This window comes from Buteo buteo, chromosome 12, assembly GCF_964188355.1.
Source record: "Buteo buteo chromosome 12, bButBut1.hap1.1, whole genome shotgun sequence".
NCBI lineage: Eukaryota > Metazoa > Chordata > Aves > Accipitriformes > Accipitridae > Buteo > Buteo buteo.
Genome location: NC_134182.1, coordinates 13,684,042 through 13,702,156, shown reverse-complemented (window position 1 = coordinate 13,702,156; position 18,115 = coordinate 13,684,042). Strand labels below are relative to the sequence as shown.

The 18,115-nt window shown below is 36.5% G+C and overlaps 1 protein-coding gene across 4 annotated transcripts in view; it reads right to left on the bottom strand.

Moving 5' to 3' along the window:
• Positions 1-3,985: 3,985 nt before the first annotated feature.
• Positions 3,986-18,115, bottom strand: part of UBR2 (ubiquitin protein ligase E3 component n-recognin 2) — a 60,333-nt gene continuing 46,203 nt past the window's right edge. For all 4 annotated transcript variants that reach the window (XM_075042768.1, XM_075042767.1, XM_075042769.1 and 1 more), the window contains 14 exons: positions 17,974-18,046; positions 17,012-17,160; positions 16,861-16,916; positions 16,336-16,432; positions 14,098-14,165; positions 13,451-13,586; positions 12,737-12,827; positions 12,081-12,211; positions 10,209-10,317; positions 9,898-9,954; positions 8,290-8,367; positions 7,829-7,999; positions 7,057-7,158; positions 3,986-6,292 (listed from right to left, as the gene is read on the bottom strand). In XM_075042768.1, coding sequence (XP_074898869.1) covers positions 6,151-6,292; positions 7,057-7,158; positions 7,829-7,999; positions 8,290-8,367; positions 9,898-9,954; positions 10,209-10,317; positions 12,081-12,211; positions 12,737-12,827; positions 13,451-13,586; positions 14,098-14,165; positions 16,336-16,432; positions 16,861-16,916; positions 17,012-17,160; positions 17,974-18,046 — 1,460 coding nt within the window. In that variant the 3' untranslated portion in view covers positions 3,986-6,150. The remainder of the gene's footprint in view (positions 6,293-7,056; positions 7,159-7,828; positions 8,000-8,289; positions 8,368-9,897; positions 9,955-10,208; positions 10,318-12,080; positions 12,212-12,736; positions 12,828-13,450; positions 13,587-14,097; positions 14,166-16,335; positions 16,433-16,860; positions 16,917-17,011; positions 17,161-17,973; positions 18,047-18,115) is intronic.

Sequence of the window (18,115 nt, the reverse complement as noted above, 5' to 3'; positions counted from 1 at the left end):
CAACAGCCTCAAGATAAGAAAACGCAAAACTGCTACGAATGAAGTATGAATAGAAACATACATGTATGAAACAGCAGAAGAAATAATTAAGCAAGCCTTTAAAGAGCAGCAGAAGATAAAGAGGGATGTGACTGACAGCAATAAAGCGGGTAGATGCTGAGAAATGTGTTGTGTACACACCCAGCCCGGGAAGCCTGAGCTCTAAGTGGCCACCGTACAGCAGACTTCTCAGAAGCAGACCTGCACTTTGGTAACAAGGGAGAAAATGTGCCATTCCTCTTCACGTTACTATATTCTAGCCAAGGCACCCCAAAACAAGAAAAGACAATGGGCAGCCTTACTTAAGATTTCTGAAGGATGAAGCAGGGTACTGAGGCAAAACATGGCACCACAGCTACTGCTGAGTCCCAATGGGTATAAAAGATCTTTCCAAAAGCCAGCTTGCCATCACTAACCAAGGGGTATGTAGGGAGGATTCAGCAGCCACTGCTCCTGTCCCCTTTGGCACATAGTCCTGGCCAGACCACTTGGGTGCACACGTCTTGGTGCCTGTGGGTGTAAGTGTGCAGGTGGATACAGTGAACTTAAAGAATTAAATAAGATAAAATCACCATGCCCTTCCCTAGGGTCTCAAGCGGAAGCAAGAGGATGTTTTAGTACGAAGCTTCCACCTGTCACCATAAATACTCAGCTACTTCTCAGGGCCAGCTGATGAAACAGTGTACTAAACAGCATCGGAACAATCCCTACATCATCAGAGAGGTACAACACACGTTCAATGTGTGGTATTCACAGGGCCCTGCTTTGTCAATGTCTGAACTATTTCATTGTAGCTTATGTTCCTGTATCAGCCTGTAACATGTTTAACAAAATATGTATTGATTAATATAAGGTAAAAGTAATATTATTGACAAAACTAGCTCAATAGAGTTGCATAAAAGTCACACCTGAATTAGCCATCAAACCCTGAGCTGACTCTCCCAGAACAGGACCAGGAATCACTATTTCCCCTGACCATTGTTAGCCTCAGAATAAAATGGACAATAATAAAACCCCTTCTCCCTCTTACTGGCAATGGAAGTTGCCCAAGTCTGAAGAGCACAGCTCTGTGGGACTTGCAGTCTGGCCTCGGAGGGCTTTCCAGGGGATGAACTCACAGAGCCCGGTCTGGGTGCAAGCACTGACTGCTTGAGAGCCTCAGTCAAGCCTGGGATCCCCAAGCACCCACCTGACACAGAGTTCTTCACTGTCCTTTACCAACGGTTCAAACTTCCACGACAGCAAACACCCAAACTGCATGGGCGCTGCTGGCAGGCAGCAGGGAGAGGCAGGGAGGCTCCAGCTCCTTCTGGGCACACTGCCACGCTCCAGAGCTGCCCACAGCCTGTGCTCTCGCTGCGGTCCCAGCAGCCAAGAAGGCAACTCCACTTAGTTGTCCCAGGCTGACAGCAACACCCTTCCACCAGTCACTGCTGGCTCCCCAAACCAAACAAATGACACTCTGACAAGGTGAAGCTGCTTACTGGTAACTAGACGTTATCAGCAACTGGAGATTAAGATGTGCTATTGATGCATACACACACACACAGAGAAGACTTCCAACACGTGCTAAATGATAGAGACGTTTTTGCCTCAGCAATACCTGTTTGCAATGTTCTTACTGTGGGACTCTAACCACCTTTGCCTGAACATAGCCCAAAAGGAGAAGCCAACTCTCCTCCTTCCCATTCCTCTAAACATTCAAATCCCATGAGGAAAACAAAAACAAAAACGGGGGGGGGGTGGGGGTGGGGGGGTGGAATTCATGGTAAGGAGAGACATTTCCCTAAAGAGAACTTGTCTGTAAGACTTCCCATCTCTGGTAAGCAACGTTTCTGTGTGCCTGATACCGAGGATATGTTGAAGCAGTACCATAGAACCTGAACCAGTTACCCAGAGAAAGCAGACAGTCAAATGGTGACATGTTAGCTATGTACGCAGAGGTGTGCTTGGCAGGCTCCCTGCCTGTCACCTGGAAGCATTCCTGCAGAAGGCAAGCCTCGACAACAACTGAATCCAGTGTTGTTCCCATGAAGTCTCTAACCTTCTCCATGCAGGGCCAAGTCGGACCCTGGGACACTCACTGTAAGGAGCTGATGAACTTAACAGCTAATGGTAGAAAAGTGGATGCCTCCCTAAGAAAGTTTTCCTTTAGTGCCAGTTAAGATACGAAGAATACCATCCCGCTCTCACTAAGATGCAGGACTGGCCAGGTTAACGGTCCTGGCTCACCAAAAGCAAGGCAGATTGCAATACAAAAACATGAAGCTCAGAAGACCCATAGAAGCCCCGCAAAGGTCAACGCAGTATCTCCTGCTGTTACGAAACATAGCCTCGCTGTCCTGGTCATACACAAAATCATTCATCTGTTGGGTTAGTTTAAAGGACTGTTCCCTCTTTTGCTTCTTAGTAAATGGAAGTCGCTGTAAAACCACCTTCTCTGTACAGCAGATGTCTTTCTTTAGAAAAACTTTCAATATGATTTCAGACAACATCCTCATAACCAATCTGGGGAGATGCAGACTAGACAGACTGCAAGATGGACAGAAACCTGGCTGGATTTTCAGGCTCAGAGGGCAGCAATGAACAGTTGGAAACCAAGCAGTTACAAGTGGCATTCCCCAAGGGCTCATATTCAAGCCAAAACTCTTTAATACTGTCATATTTGACTTACATAATCAATAATCCTAACAGTGGAATGGAAATATGGAGCCACTACTTCTTGCCAAAGGCAATTCTTAGAAAGGAGCAGAGAAGGAGAGTGCAGGGCAGAAGGGAGGTAGATTGCACACTCAGTTGACCATAACAGGACTCTACCGTGAAGAGATTTGAGATGCAACTCCCCTTATGCAATTCAATCTTCCAGAAAGGAAAACAGCTGGGATTTTGTGCTGAAGGTACTTGCACAGTAGGTCGAGCATCCAGCATCTCCTCTACACATTCAGGACATAAAATTATCACAATGATGGAGCTTCTAAACAAAGCACCAAGTCATTTAGCATAAAATAAAATGCACTTAAAATGAGATGCCAGGGCTGGAGCACGAGAGCTGGTAGGGCTTCACGTCAAACATAAAAGGACAGAAAAGGGTCTGTGCAGCTGCATGTGCAATGTCTGCTGTCCAGTAAAAGAAGTTAACTGTATAGTGCAGCAACACGTTGAACCCTTCAGTCCAGGTTGTTCCCAATGGTAGAGTAGGACATGAGGCCCCAATTTTACTTGCTTAGTCATCAGCATGAAGACTAGTTTGAAAGACATAGCAGGAAGCTGTAGGGAACTGGCGGAGAGCTCAAGATGTAAACAGGCTGAGAATCAACGAGCGCTTCATCTCAACCAACAAATTCCCAATAACATTACAGATGAAGTAGTTAGAGAGCTGTGGGGAGCACTGGCTCTTGGCATAAGTCAGAGGGCACCAGGTGTTATCTTGGTTATGTTCTTCCACCAGAGTAAGAGCCTCCTATGGCAGATCAGAGGGAGTACAAAGTGTTATCTTGAAGTATGAACAAAGTAAAAAAACATTACTGATGTGAACCTCAGCCCTTGTCCCTTTACAAAATGCAATTTACAATCCTTTAAAAAGACGATTAGACTTTTTGGTAGAGGTCAAGAAAGGTTTAGCTGACTGAAGGAAATGACACTAATAATATAATCACCTTACATTTATAGCCAGGGAATTGCAGATGTTGCACATCCACGTATTTCTGTTAGCTTGTGATTAACAAGGCGACACACTTGAAGGAACAAGCTCAGCAAAATTCTAAAAACAATGTTTAAAAAGTACTTATTGAATGTCAACACCAAAAGCATTTACTTGATGCTTTCGGCTTTGTTTTGTATTCTGTTATGATGGTTTCAGGTTTGGGTATTTTGTGGGCTTTTGTTGTTGGGTTTTTTCTCCCCCCAAACACATAATACATTCTAGATTGTACACATAATCCATAAATATTGAAGTTATAGCCAATTTATTACAGATATTATTTCCCTGATACGGAAACAATGTTATATATAAATATTTCTACATTAATATAAATACATGCAAAACAAATCAGAAAATAGAAGTCTTGAATAAAGAATGACTAAATTGCAAAAAAATGCTAAGTTGTGTACTTCGCAATTATTTGTGGTCATAATTTTACCAACCTATTCGACCTCGCAGTCTCCGACTCTGATCCCAGAGGAAAAAAAATCCTTCTCACTATCAATATTTTGCTTTGCACAGAGAAATCTGTCAATATCATCAATTATCTTTTTAATATTATGCTTACAGGAAAAGAGCATTTTTCAGCGCAGTTACACATTATTTGAAAATGTGGCACGCAGCTTAAGAAGCAAGACTCTCTGCAAAGGAATACTAAGGTCACCAAAAAAAGTGATTTCTAAGTACCACGCACAGAAAATTGTTGATACATCAACCAGCTTGCATAGGGGAAGGCAGAGATGAAGCATTAATGCAATTTTTTCCTGCAACTTCTGCATGTCTCTTTGTAAAAAGTGACAGCAATATATAAATGATTTGATCTATGACAGGTAAAAGAAACAAGAGTAGTCTGTACCATTTTTAAGAAAAGGAAATCAACATTGGCCAACTTTCTTTATTTCATACTTCACATCTTCACTCAATACTGTTACTGAATGTTTGAAAAATTGTCCTGTACACCATGAATATACAAAATTTATCTGAAGCATTAAATCTGTAAAAATAGAAACAATTCAGTCAGACCAAGTGTAACTGAAGACACAGCAGACAGTAAAAGGATGGCTTATCTGGGCTGAAGATGTAGTCAGAAAGTAAGACTCAACTAAAAGAACCACAGATTATTAAGGAAACAGAACTATGTAAATTAAGATTTTACTAATTTGTCAGAAGATAGGAGAGATAAAGATAATGGATTTTATTTTAAATCAGTAAGCATAATGTCACTTTTTAGAGACACCTTGGCGGTCTAATTACATACAACTAGAAAACTCACTGCCTTCAGGCACCCTCATATCAAGTGCAAATCTGCGCAGTTATAGAATATATTTATAAAATATACTATATGCAAACATCTTTACAGAGCTTTAAATCAAGCCAAAAAGTAAATATACTTGATGGGACAACAGAAAAAAAAAAATGAATCGATGCAAAAATGTGGGCAGTGGGGTTGTGGCCCTTCCAAGCCAGAGGAAACCATTCAGTTTGTCTGCAACAAAAAGGAGATGGGATTTGCACCTTAAAAGTTGACTGTTAACAAAAATGAAGAAAATATCCTCTGTGCTTCTGCAAATCAACATAAAATTAACTTTCATGACATTTTATGTATTGTTGTTATCTTAAAATATCTTCTAAAACACAATGTCAACCCTTGAATACCAATAACCAATCACATAATTGAAAGTTAAAGGGTTTCCCAGCTAAATTCAAATTACAAACTACATAATTCTAAGGAGTGCAATGCTCTGGAAAAAGCTTTAAATTAAATTATTTTACTTGTAAAGCTAGTGTTAGGTTTTTTTAGTTAAAAAACAACTGGAAGCAAGAAAGCTGCAAGAGTACAAATGACAAAATCGTTTTAGATACACCAAGTGAAAGAGTGAATTATCCACTGATGCAGACAGAAACATCCATTTGCTACATTATTTGCTTCCTTACTTCATTCCATTGCATGTACACACAGCTTAAGTATTAAAATGCAGAATAAATAAAACGGCTCAGATTACTAGCAAGGGGCAAAACACAATCCGTAATTGTGCTCTATCTAGTTTCTGTTTCAGCAGTCTTTTTCTCTTGCAGTTTATAAGAAAAATCATAGTCAGACTTCCAAAAAGAGTCATTCTTTTTTTTATCAGAAACTCAAGTTCATTTGCCCAGGTTTATAACCCAAGACATTTCTGTGAAGGAAGCACAGTGCAAATTATATGACTAATAAAACTTGCTTACATAGAAAGAAGTTTACTTGATTAATGTTAACTGGTATTTTTATGAAATATATCGTAAAACAAAGATTAAATAACAGGACTGGGTTTGGTGGTTTTTTTTCCTCAGACTTTTTTTCCTAATCCCTCCTTTGAAAAGCTTACTGAGTTACAAAAAATCTTAATAAAGTTCCAGTCTTCAATAGATAACTATTATAAATGCTGCCAATCAATGCCAACTAGTGTTTGATTTGCTTCTTGTGCGTGTCCAATTTCCTCTGTGATACTGTGTTGCTGCCAGAGTTTTTGAATCTTTTTAAACCGTTCTTTGCACAGATGTAAGGGATTCCCGCGTCTGAAAAGGAGATAATACTTATCAGGAATGATAAAACACTGCAACTAAGCACAAACACTCAGGTGTGACATAAAAGATTAGATAACCCTTTAAAATATTAAATATTTAGATAACCTTTTGAGATTATTCTCTTGTCAGGGCAAATCAACAGATACTTGGATTAGTAAACTGGAGTGCTACCTTGTCTGATCTCCCACCCTTACTGCTCAATGATTCCCTCAAGCCTTTGGGAATCCCATATGCAGCCCACAGAAGTCTGAACATAGGTTTTCAGCAATCCTTCCATGCTGAGCCAGTTCATATGCTATGATATTGACCAGCTTCATAAGTAGCAAGCATTAACAATATCAAGTCCGCTAACTATTCTCATAGGAAGGAGAGATAGAAGTTAAGACAAAGACTACCACATTAAATAATCTCATCGTATTTTCACTTGGTATTAACACAGATTATACAAAGTGATGCACTACATACAAATAAAATTTTCAGCCTTAGTTTCTAGGCAACTTCACAGGTGCTAAAAAGATTTAAGTTTTTACACCTCAAGACAACTGTTTATAACCTGGGAAAGATCCTCCATTAGGTATTTTTAACCTAAAAACACATATTAGCATTAAAATGTTTGAAGATATTACATGCAGCAGCAATGTAAAAATATATTACCTATATAATTAAAATAAAAAGGTAACATAGAAAGTGTATTTTACAAACCAGATAGTTTTAGACTTCCTGTCTTTAAAAGAAGTATTTTTTAAAATATTTACCTGAGTCCCTGGTCTGTCTCTCCATAGTCATCGAGATAAGGAGGAGGATAAAAACAGCCCTTTGTTTTTCCAGCTAAAAATAGCACCTGACATTCTCGTACTCTAGAGAGAAACACAGAGAAGATTTTTAGGTATTGATTTTTAGGTCAATAGTTTCACATATTTTCATAGACACTGCTTTTCCAATCCTCACCTACTTTCTGTATAATCTCCATGTACAGATTTTTAAAGGTACTTCTTTTTTTAAAGCTAAAGATCTTATTCTCTTCCTGTTATAATTCCTTGATAGCAGTTAAAAACAATGTAGTTTCACGTCATATTATTTGCAGTCTGTGTAAAATACTCAACACAACCACAACAAGAAAATAAAACAAATTCACTTCTCACTAATTTTTGCCAAAGTGAAAATAGATATTATCTAACTTTTCCTTGTATGCAGAAAGACAACTAAATGAATTTTAATCTTTTCAACAGCAGTAACAACAACAAAATCAAGGCATTTACCTTCATTGTTTTGTAGTACTTGAGTGGAAATAAACGCACAGAGAAAACAAATTCACTTTAAAATAAAATTCAAATTTTCTATGATAGAACCTCTGAACCTTACACCAAAGTATAAGGAAGATGAATACACTCTGGTTTTTAGGCAACCCTGTTATTAACAAAACTGCCTTACAAACCACCCTTGCAATCACATTCATAGAACTATTCATTTCGTGTCTACACGCACCATCTAACCTAGCAATGTACATAGAGGTGTTCAGTTCCTTACCTAAGGAATATGCCCACTCCAGAACCACAAGTGTATGTATGTGCAGTACAGGCTCCAACATCTTCTCCTTCTAATTCAGTTTGACAACAGTAACTCTGAGAACATAGCATGGTCCCACACACAAGGCACAATGTTGGGGCTCTGCTTTTATCACCACCTGATTTCGGACACCTTTTGTTAAGCAAAAAAAGTAAAATCCATTGAATGTATTAACTCTAGATGGTAAAAAGATACAAAAGTACTTTTGAACATTTATACAGTTAACAGTTATACAGATCCTTGCAATTTCTATTGCACCGAAATACACAGCAGTTTCGCTGGAAGAGATGACAATCAGTATGTGCCATTAACTTTATGATACTGTAAACAACTTCCTGAGGTTTTCAGGTTAGAGGTTTTCCCAGTTCATCAAAAGGAGCAGAAGACTTTAGGGGTCCTCACTGTAATTGCACAAAACTTACGAGAAATTGGATGCTTGGTTAATGAGGCAGCTGTAGTCATCCGGAAGGTCTATTAATTTGTTGGATTCTCTTGCATAGCTAGAATAAAGCAATCAAATTAACCACTCATATTTCAATGAATAATACACAGTGATTTCAAACTCATTCATGTTTTCCTGACTCATCTAAACAGCATCTGTGAATAATTAAATTTTTAAAGTTTTCCTCTTCTCTGCTATTCATAGAGCACATAAAAAAAACAGAACCCACAACATCTCTCAGCTAGACCACCTCCAGTTTTCTGAGTCATATTTTTTACGAATTTGAGAAAAAGCATAGGCAGAAAGTCAGAAAAATATGTCATATGTACGCTTTTAGCAAAACGTCATGATGAGGTTACTATAGGGTTAACTGAGTATTTGTTCTGCTCCCTTATCAGTTTGCTTTATATTTTCCTTTTGTTACTAATACTGAAAAGTGGTCTGACTCTCAAGTTCAGAGAACTTGTAGCCTGAAAAGAATGAAATATTCATGCCATGAAAAGGACCTATTTAATACCAAATATATATATCTTTAGAAATAACAGTTAAAAGTTAATTTTTTTGCAGATGCTATACACTAAATTTTAACAACCTTCAACTATAGGTATAATACAAATGAGACTGTGAAATGTAAATAGAGGTTTGTAACAGAAGCAATGTAGAAGAACATGCTGAGAGAAAAAAAAAATTCACTGTCTAGTTAGACATAATCTTGGGAAGAGCAATTAAGAATCAGCAAACAGAACACATGGGAAAAAAAATCCCAACCATCACACAAAACAAGAAATCAATTACGCAATCTGAGTATTCTTACTGTATAAGAAATTCTGTTAACAGCCTGGTATTTAACAGATGAAACAATTAATTTTTATTTTTGTCACTTAGCCTTATTGTATGTACGTACAATGTTGAAAGATTGACTTTATGTATTTAGCACAGGAGATTAAAATGCAGGGATATGTTTTTAATGACAGCACTGTGAACCTCATATTCATTTATAATTATTTGGATAATTGATAACGACTATTTTTACCCAGGCTTCATAAAGAAAAACACCCCAAATGCTTTTCTACGCCCACTAAGTATTAAATGCATTCTGAATTCAAAACAATTGCTTAGCAAGTAGAAATGTATGAAAAGCAAATTTTCTTTGTAGCTACTGACTCAGAGTTGATTTCACTGAAGAATTTGGATTCTTTAAAAAGAATTTAAAAAGCTCTTAAATGCCTGGTATTTTTAAACAAAGTTTATATACGTCTTTTAGCAACAGCATATCTTTTGAATCAGAAGGTACAAATCTACTATAGGAAACATGAGAAGAAATGTTATGGCCTCTGATTACTGCACATCAGTCTAAATAAAACTGTAATATTTAACTCTGCCTTTAAAATCTACTAATTTATCATTACATGTCACTTTTCTTACAAAATTCCAAAAATCTCTTTTGCTTATCCACTAATATCTTTGTCATTCAGTAACGTAGAACTGATACTATGTTATTATAAACACCCTTTAGAAAAAATATTTGGAGAAGATGGCAACATTAAAGTTTCTCGCCTGTCTCTGCTTAAAATTTCTCCATGTTTACCTGATAGCATGTCTCTTGCCTTCCAGATATCTTTTTACTTCATTGTTACTGCACCAACTACAAGAAAGAAAAAAAATTGGCTTTGAACTCCAACAGATGGTACTTTCCAAAAACAAATAAGCAAAAAATCCACAGTACGTCTATGCAATAATCTCTACAACCAAAGTAATTATTTCAAAACACTTCTTTCACAAATGCTTTTCAAAGGCTACAATTCACTTTCATATATGCACTCCTGGGAGAATACTTCTATTACCATCTTGTGCAGGATTCTTTATTATATTTAAACTAAGCATAAAAACACAACTTACCTTTCTATTAACTTGTTCAGAATGTCACTATTTTCTTGAAAAAGGCAAGTGAGGTTGTTTGGCAAGGAAAGATAGCTACATAAATGTTCAAACTGGTTTGTTCCATTTACTGTAAAAAAAGAAGTACAATTCTCATAATTACATTTTTTTAGATGACATTATCTACAATAAATGAAATAGAGCTCTAAATAATGGGACAGCTATTTTTTTTTTTTTAGACTGCATTCCCCCACACCCAAAATGTAGTATGAAGTATGAAAGTGCTAGTAAAGGTACCACACAGCTATGTTGGAAAACTGCCAGTAATGAAAAGCAACTTTCCTCAAACTTCCCCTGCTAAGCATGTTTCAAGCCTAGTCATACAAGAACCACAACAGAATGTTCAATAGCCTTTACAAATTAGTATGTCTTTGTTTTAATGTCACCCATTAAATGGCTACTTTGTGCTCCTTCCGTGACACAAACCAAGACAGGTGGTCAGTGACAGGCAGTATACCGCAGCCTCAGAAATACAGAAATTGCAAATGCCTGCAATGCCAAACTCTATTAAAATATGTAGGACACAACCGCCAGATTGCCATATTCATATTAGTCTATTGGTTTGACTTCCTGGGCCCCTGCTCTCCCAACTTTCAGGGCAAAAAGTACCAGCACCTCATGGCATGGCCTCTTTTGCTCCTGAATGAAGGAGTGAAGAGAGTTACAATAATAAAAGCTGTGCTCACTTCCCTCTCATGCCCAGTAAACCCTCAGTACCTCCCTCACAACCCCCAGTAAAACACCAGAGAAGACTGATACAGGCCAGCTGTGGGATCAGTGGGTCCTGGGACAGGGCAGTGGGAAGGGAAAGCAAAACACCCAGTGTCACCGTCACTGTCAGGACATCCCTCGGTGGCAGGGACCTGCTGGGCCATCCAAGCACCTGGGACTTGAGGATTGTAAAAAAAAGCAAAGCTAAGCCTTCCTCTTCCCCTCTCCTACAACCAATTCTGTAAAGCCCATGGACCTACTGCCTGGAAGTACATCTGCACTTTGTACCTCATCTTTAGAATATCCATAACACAAAGAACTCAAGTGGTCACTACTGGTCCAGACTATGAACTTAAGAAACCTTACGACAGAAAATCAAAGTTCAGGAATAGAGGTTTCTTTCCTTTTGGCCCAAATGCTTAAGTATTGCGATTGTTAAATGAAAAAAAAAATAATAAAAAAAAATCTACATTTTAAACACAACTTGTCAAGGAGGTACATGTCAAGGAAACATTCTACAACAAGTACCAAATCAAAAAGACACCCATGACGAGACAACTGCTATTCTCATGTCAGCTCAGCACCAAGTATCAGACTTTGTTTTAAACATGGGAATCCTGAAGCCATGTGAACCTACTTATTATTAACATCTTCAGACTTACATTCCATCCCTACATACACCATATGTGGAGGACAGTAAAGTATGTTACTAAACATTGATTATTTGGGATGTAACATAACATAGTGTATTTATAGACAGATATTAATTAGTGGATGCTGATTTGAATGAAAACAATGCAAGCAAAAGCAGGTCTCATTTAAAAACAGTAATCAATAGGAGATTTGAAATAATCAAAATTTCACTTTTTAACAGAAGAGCATCGATTTCTGTTTTAAGTAACCTAGAACGGCATTTGCCCCTACATTAAAAATACATTTTTAAAATGGAAAAAAAAAAAATTTTTTTTTGGCCTTTTTCATTATGCAGATATGATTCTGCACTGGTAACAAGCCCATACCCATTCAATTAGCTTCTTCAGAAAAAAAAAGTTTAAACATAATTTACTTAGTCCATAAATATTTATGTCTTGAAAAGCTGCTTTAATACAAAGCAGACAGTACCTTGAATTTCTGAAGGTGCTGGGACTCCATTTAAGTAATGGAAAAACAAAGCAGAACATCTCAGGAAAGGCATGATTCCAGCTTTTAGATTCCTCCACAGGTGCCAGCCTGAGGAAATTTCTTTCAAGGCACTTAAGGGAACACAATAAAAAAAGTTTGCTTTTACTTAATCATTTCAGTTTGAGAACTACATTTAGCAAGTCTTCAGTCATATTTCATATTAAATTACAGAAATCAGCTGAAAGAAGCATTATACAAGTGTTTTATTTCAAAGCTAACTCCAAAAAACCCAACGAAATAGAGATTCATAAAAATGTAACCAACTGGGACAGTAAATTAAGGAAAATTTTGCATAGACATTTCAGATTCTAACAAGTTTTCTGTACTCAGACACTGCCAACTCCAGATTCAACACATCTGCAAACTGACTAAAAAAATTGTTCCAGAGCAAAATCTTCATGAGCACAGAGGAATTTATAAGAATAGTTACTTGAAAAGTAAATCTAGAAGTAGTGGATAAGAAACAAGATGCAAGAGTTCCCAAGTTAAAAGTCTCATCTTTGACAGCATTATTATACAGAATTCAGTCAGTAGTTAATGTTGAGTCCAGGGGGAAGACGACATTATAAAATTTTATCAGAAGATTGCACTTATACCTTCCTGTACACTGGCAAAGAAATTTATACAGTGTAAGCACAGCTACTTCCTCTTCACTGTTAGTGTTTTCTTGATCCATGCCATTCTCTTCTGAAGAAAGAAATAATAAGCAAGTTACTTCATACATACATGTTTATACAGCAAGAATGTAATTTTTCAAATTTTGAGAAAAAGGCCAAAACTAAGTGAAACATTCCATTGTTCTAAAATATGATGTACTGAAAAAAGCTTTCTGCTGCACATCTTATGTGGTAAGTTTATGCTATTGTCAACTCCAGCGAGGTGTTGGTTTACTTGTTAGATTGGTTTGGCTTCTTAGTAAACTTGCTTGGAGTTCTTTACTTTTGGCATACTACACCTTATCTAGTTCCTCTTGCTGGAAGATACATTGATTCCTTACTTCACTAACTGCAACTTACTCATCATGAAACGACTATATGCAATAAACACTTCCCGGCACTGCTACATCAGCTGGAAAGCAAGAATTCATGACTAGCTATGCTCCAGAAAAACTCCAGTGTTAAGCAATAAAGACAAAACACTGAACTTTCATGAGTACAATTTATCAACATTTCCTATGGGCTGAAAGAGAGAGCACCAGCAATTTTATTTTGCAACTGTAAACTGCATACATTTACCAATAGCACCTTAGTGTTTTGCAACTACAGATCTGAGGAATCATTTCAACAAAAGTTGAAAGAAAGTGGCCTTACCTGTAGATGAGGTAAGTAAAATTTGTACTATGTGTGCCATAGTGACAAGATGAAACAAGTGAAGATCTCCAGTGCCAAGACTAACCCCTGAAAAATCCTGACAATGTATGGCAGGGAAAGAGAGCACCAAGCTTACCTGTAAAAGAAAACAAGAAAGCTAGTATATTCCTTTTCTTTTTGAATCTTCCCATTTTCTCTGCTCATGCTGCAACTACACCCTTTGAAGGCAGCATAGTTCATAAGGCTAATTTTGAAGGTAATTAGCCAGCCACTATTTAAGGGAACAATGATTAACTACTGGGGGTTTTGGGGGTCTGTTTGGTTGTTTGGGTTTTTTTCCCCCCTATTTTTTGTTTCTGGTTTGTTGGGGTGGGGGAGGGGGTTGGTTTTGGTTTTTTGTTTTGGTTTGGTTTTTTTAATATCCAAAGGGTATACATTCCACCTCATTTTACCCCTTTTTTTTATTTATAGATAAGAATACTTGAAACAAAAAGATTCTTTAAATTGTATTACGTAGTGAAAAAATACTAAAAACCTGAACATTTTGAAAGGTTCCTAACCCAGAGTAAAGAGAAAGTTTCCAATTAAGTTTCTACATAGTGCCTACTAGATCAAAACATTATTAATATATATTATGGAATACTTACCAATAAATGAAACATGTCAATATCAAGTATGCAAGGAAGATTTCCATTTTTTTCATTAGGCACCAGTGCTGAGTATTTTAGAGAGAAAAATAAATTTATTAATTGAACATTTATATATGAAAATATTTTAGTGTACTTCAGTTACAAAATGAGAGCATCTCCTTGGCTTATATGCTTAAAGTACTTAAAATACAAATGGTACCTGTTTTGGCCAGAAAGGTGTGAATTTGGGAGTTGTTCAACATTACTGGAAAAGACTCTTGCCTACTTGACTATACTGTACTGAAATGAAACAACCTCAAAGTAACTATAACAAAGTAAGTGCTGCCATCACTACTCCCACAGTGACTTTCTTTCGTTGCTTAGGTTTCCGGTGGGAGATAAAATGAGACAGTATCTCAACCTCTGACCTAGAAATAAGCTTAAACACTAGTGACTAAACACTAACTGTTGGCTGTTGGACAGCTGTTCAAAGGAAACTTGCAATTCGCTTAACTTCACAAAGTTCACTAAATTTGCCTCGCATAACTTATTTGCCTTACAGCATCAAAAATACATTGCTAAAGAGTCTCTTAAATTCATTATTTTATCTCTAAGAAAGAGCTAGGTATTGGTCTCTCCTTCTCTGTAGCATTCACATTCACAATAACCACAAGGTAGGTATTAACCAAAATACTCCAGCTGACAACAGAAATTCACACACTTAGTAAATTCCAAGTACCTCCATCTAAAAGCAAACACAACAAAGTGCCTAGAAAATGTTACAACATATGTAAAATAACAATTAAGGAATAGTTGCAAACTTCTTTACTCCAAGCAGTAAAATTAGATTTACAATAAAAGAGTTTCAACTAAAGCTATGAGAATAGTTATGCAAAGTAGCTATAAGCATTAAGCTGCCAAGTTTAAAAACACTACTACAGGAAAAAATAGTTTTATCATAATAACTTAAAAATACTTCAGTTGAAGACTGCTGCCTTGCTGGCCAAAAAATTAACAGCTGAAGATCTGTGACATTTTGAAGCTATTTCTATTAGCAAACGCTTCATCACCACTCAGATTTCAAAAGCTTTTACTTTTGTAAGCATATAGCTACAGAACTCAACACAAAAGTGTGAAAAATGCTTCTACCAAAAACATGACCAGAGCAAGGGACTTCCAAAACCAAACTTTTATATGATAAGTTACCTTATGTATAGTTCATAGAATATTGACAGATCAAAGGCTAGTAATTTTCTTTATTCCTAGCCTGGAAAAATAAAATAGCAAACACTTCCTCATAAAAATAAAAGCTGTACTGCTTGCTTCTGTCAGCTGGAAGGAACAAAAGCTTTGAAGAAATATTGATGCAAGTTTTCAAGAAAACCCAAACCATGCAGAACACCATATACTAAGAAGTTCCAGTCAAATAGCTAGCAACATTTTGTCTTCTGCTTCACACAGAAAATGGCTCAATCACTACTACTACAAACTGATGTCAAGGAAGTTCTTCCCCATAAAGCTGCCAACTGTTTGCTGAAGTAGGTGCTACCAGTTCTACTAGTAATTTCAGTATATGAATGCATTTAAAAAGTTGCCTTACTCTATAAATATTAAAATTATCCCATTTTGTAATACTCTTTCAGAATAGTCCTCTCATGGGTAATTACTGCATTAGGCTGAACTTCAGACTTTTCACCTGTTTTCTACAAATGCTTCAAGCTTGGAACATTTTGGCTGTTCTCATTAAAATTCTCAACCAATATATGACATTACATAATAAGTCCTGTCTTATCACAGATCCTACTTTTCAAAGACAGAGAAGTTTGCAGATATATTATAGACCTCTGCAAATATCCTGTTTCCTTTCAATACTGTATTAATCTTAATTTCCTCCTCTTTAAAGTTCCAGCGTATCACTTTTCTTTTGCGAAGGACCATGCTTCCTTCTCCTTTGCTCTAAGTATCTTTCTAAAAAGCAACAAAATAAATGCTGGGAAGAATCAACAGAACTCCTTCACAGCAAAATACCCATGCTTCTCTCAAAATGTATCTTGGAACTGCAGACCAAAAGAAAAAGTCTTTTTTTTCCATGGTATGACAAAATATGTATAGGTGCAGATGTGAAAATACCAGCTCTTGTTCTATGACTTAGAACCTCTACAAAAAACAATCTTGTAATCGAGACTAACAACCGTTCTGTAAGCATTTTTCTGTATCTGTATCTTTGTAAATAACAACATAAAGTGGTGAACTTACATGCTAAGAGAGTACAAAAGTGACCCTGTACTGCTGAAAGAGATGAAACTGTCCAGTGAGCTGCTGCAAATCTTGTTAATGATGTAAGGCAGTCATCCTTTAAGAACAAAGAAAGAGACACTGCCAAAGTTAATGAAGTTCCTCAACATGAAAAGGTCTTTTGACTTACAGGATTCTTTTCAGGCCCCTCAGCTGCAGTTTATGGGAGCACTTTGAGTAGCTAAGTATATGACAGATATTTCTGTTTATGCAAATATACAAATTCCCTTCAGTATTCTTACTTCTACTGTTACCATGAGAAACCCTGGCCTTACTAAACTATGCATTTATAGAAAAAAAAAATTAGTTTTGCTAGATTTGATTTTTAAATAGATTAATAATCAGATGCTGATTGACTAAAGAGTGAGATCCAACAAATAAAACTATCAAATAACTGTAACTTAAAATTTAGATATTCTGCATTAAAGAAGCACAATTCCTTTTTTTCCCCACTGATTCAGAGAGGAATTGCTACTTGATCCTTACCTGTCGACAAGGTAAATGACCAAATAATGGTTTATCTTCATCAGCTAAAATTCGTTCTGGAAAAAAACAAAACCCCAAAATGTTACAATGCCATGAATTTAACTGAATTCTGAAATTCACATATACAGGAGCAAAATGAATACATTAGTACCTATAGTCTGTATCGTGTAAGCACAGCTTCCCCAGCACATTATAGGTACACGTGGATCTTCTTCATTTGGATGAACCTTCAAGCCTACTTTGTACGTTGCTGTACCAAAAGTTGTCAACATCTCTTTTATGCTCTCAGAATAAGGATTCCTGAAACAAAGAAAACAATATTAATAATTCATTGTTTTCTCCACTGGCAGCATAGTACTTTTAATGAAGAGCATTCACCCTGTAGCTGACACCTAGATTTTTAAAATTTAAGTGAGAACTCCAGTATCTTTCTTTGAATCTGATATTCTGTAACCTCTTTTTTGAGACAGATACACTCCCAATTATTTTTTTATTATTTGACTGGAACCAATCTCATTTTTTAGTGTTAAGAATATCCAGTCTTCAAAGATACAGTTCAGGCTAAATTAAAAGAATTGTGTGTGACTGATAGCAAAATCTGTCATCAGCTGGGATAGGTGTCTTGCATTTTTGTCTGCAGCTGGAAGACAGATGTCTGTACCATGTAATGAATTTTTTTACTTTCTCCTCAAGTGAAGAAAGGGTAGACTCAAATGCAAACACACCGTAATAGCTGAAATTACATATTAACATACTCTCCACTTCACAGTCTTTCTTCATGTTTTACTTGTAGTGCTGAGCTATAATGATGAATCTTTCATCCAGTTACAAGTATTAGGGAAACAAAGCCTAATCCTGACGTCAAAATTTATACAACTGCAGCATCTTCTCTGCACATCCACCACATCCACCTCTGAAATTCTACTGCATTATTTACTATTTGTGGGTTGGACTTCAATACCATCATAATAATAGGATCAACTTTTCTAATCAAAGCAAAATTAATATATTTGCCTTAATTATTGAGAACTTATAGCACAGAAGTCACATTCAATTTTCATGTTACTACTTCATGATGAATTTTTAATGATTTATTAAGATGTAAATACATACTTAGGTTTGAAATCTGGTCTAAATCCTTCAGGTAATTGCAGCTGATCCATTTTTTCTGAATTACCAGAATTGCCTGTACAAACAGGAAGTAATAAAACACTGATTATTCATCTATACATAATTTTTACATTATAAAAAGGTG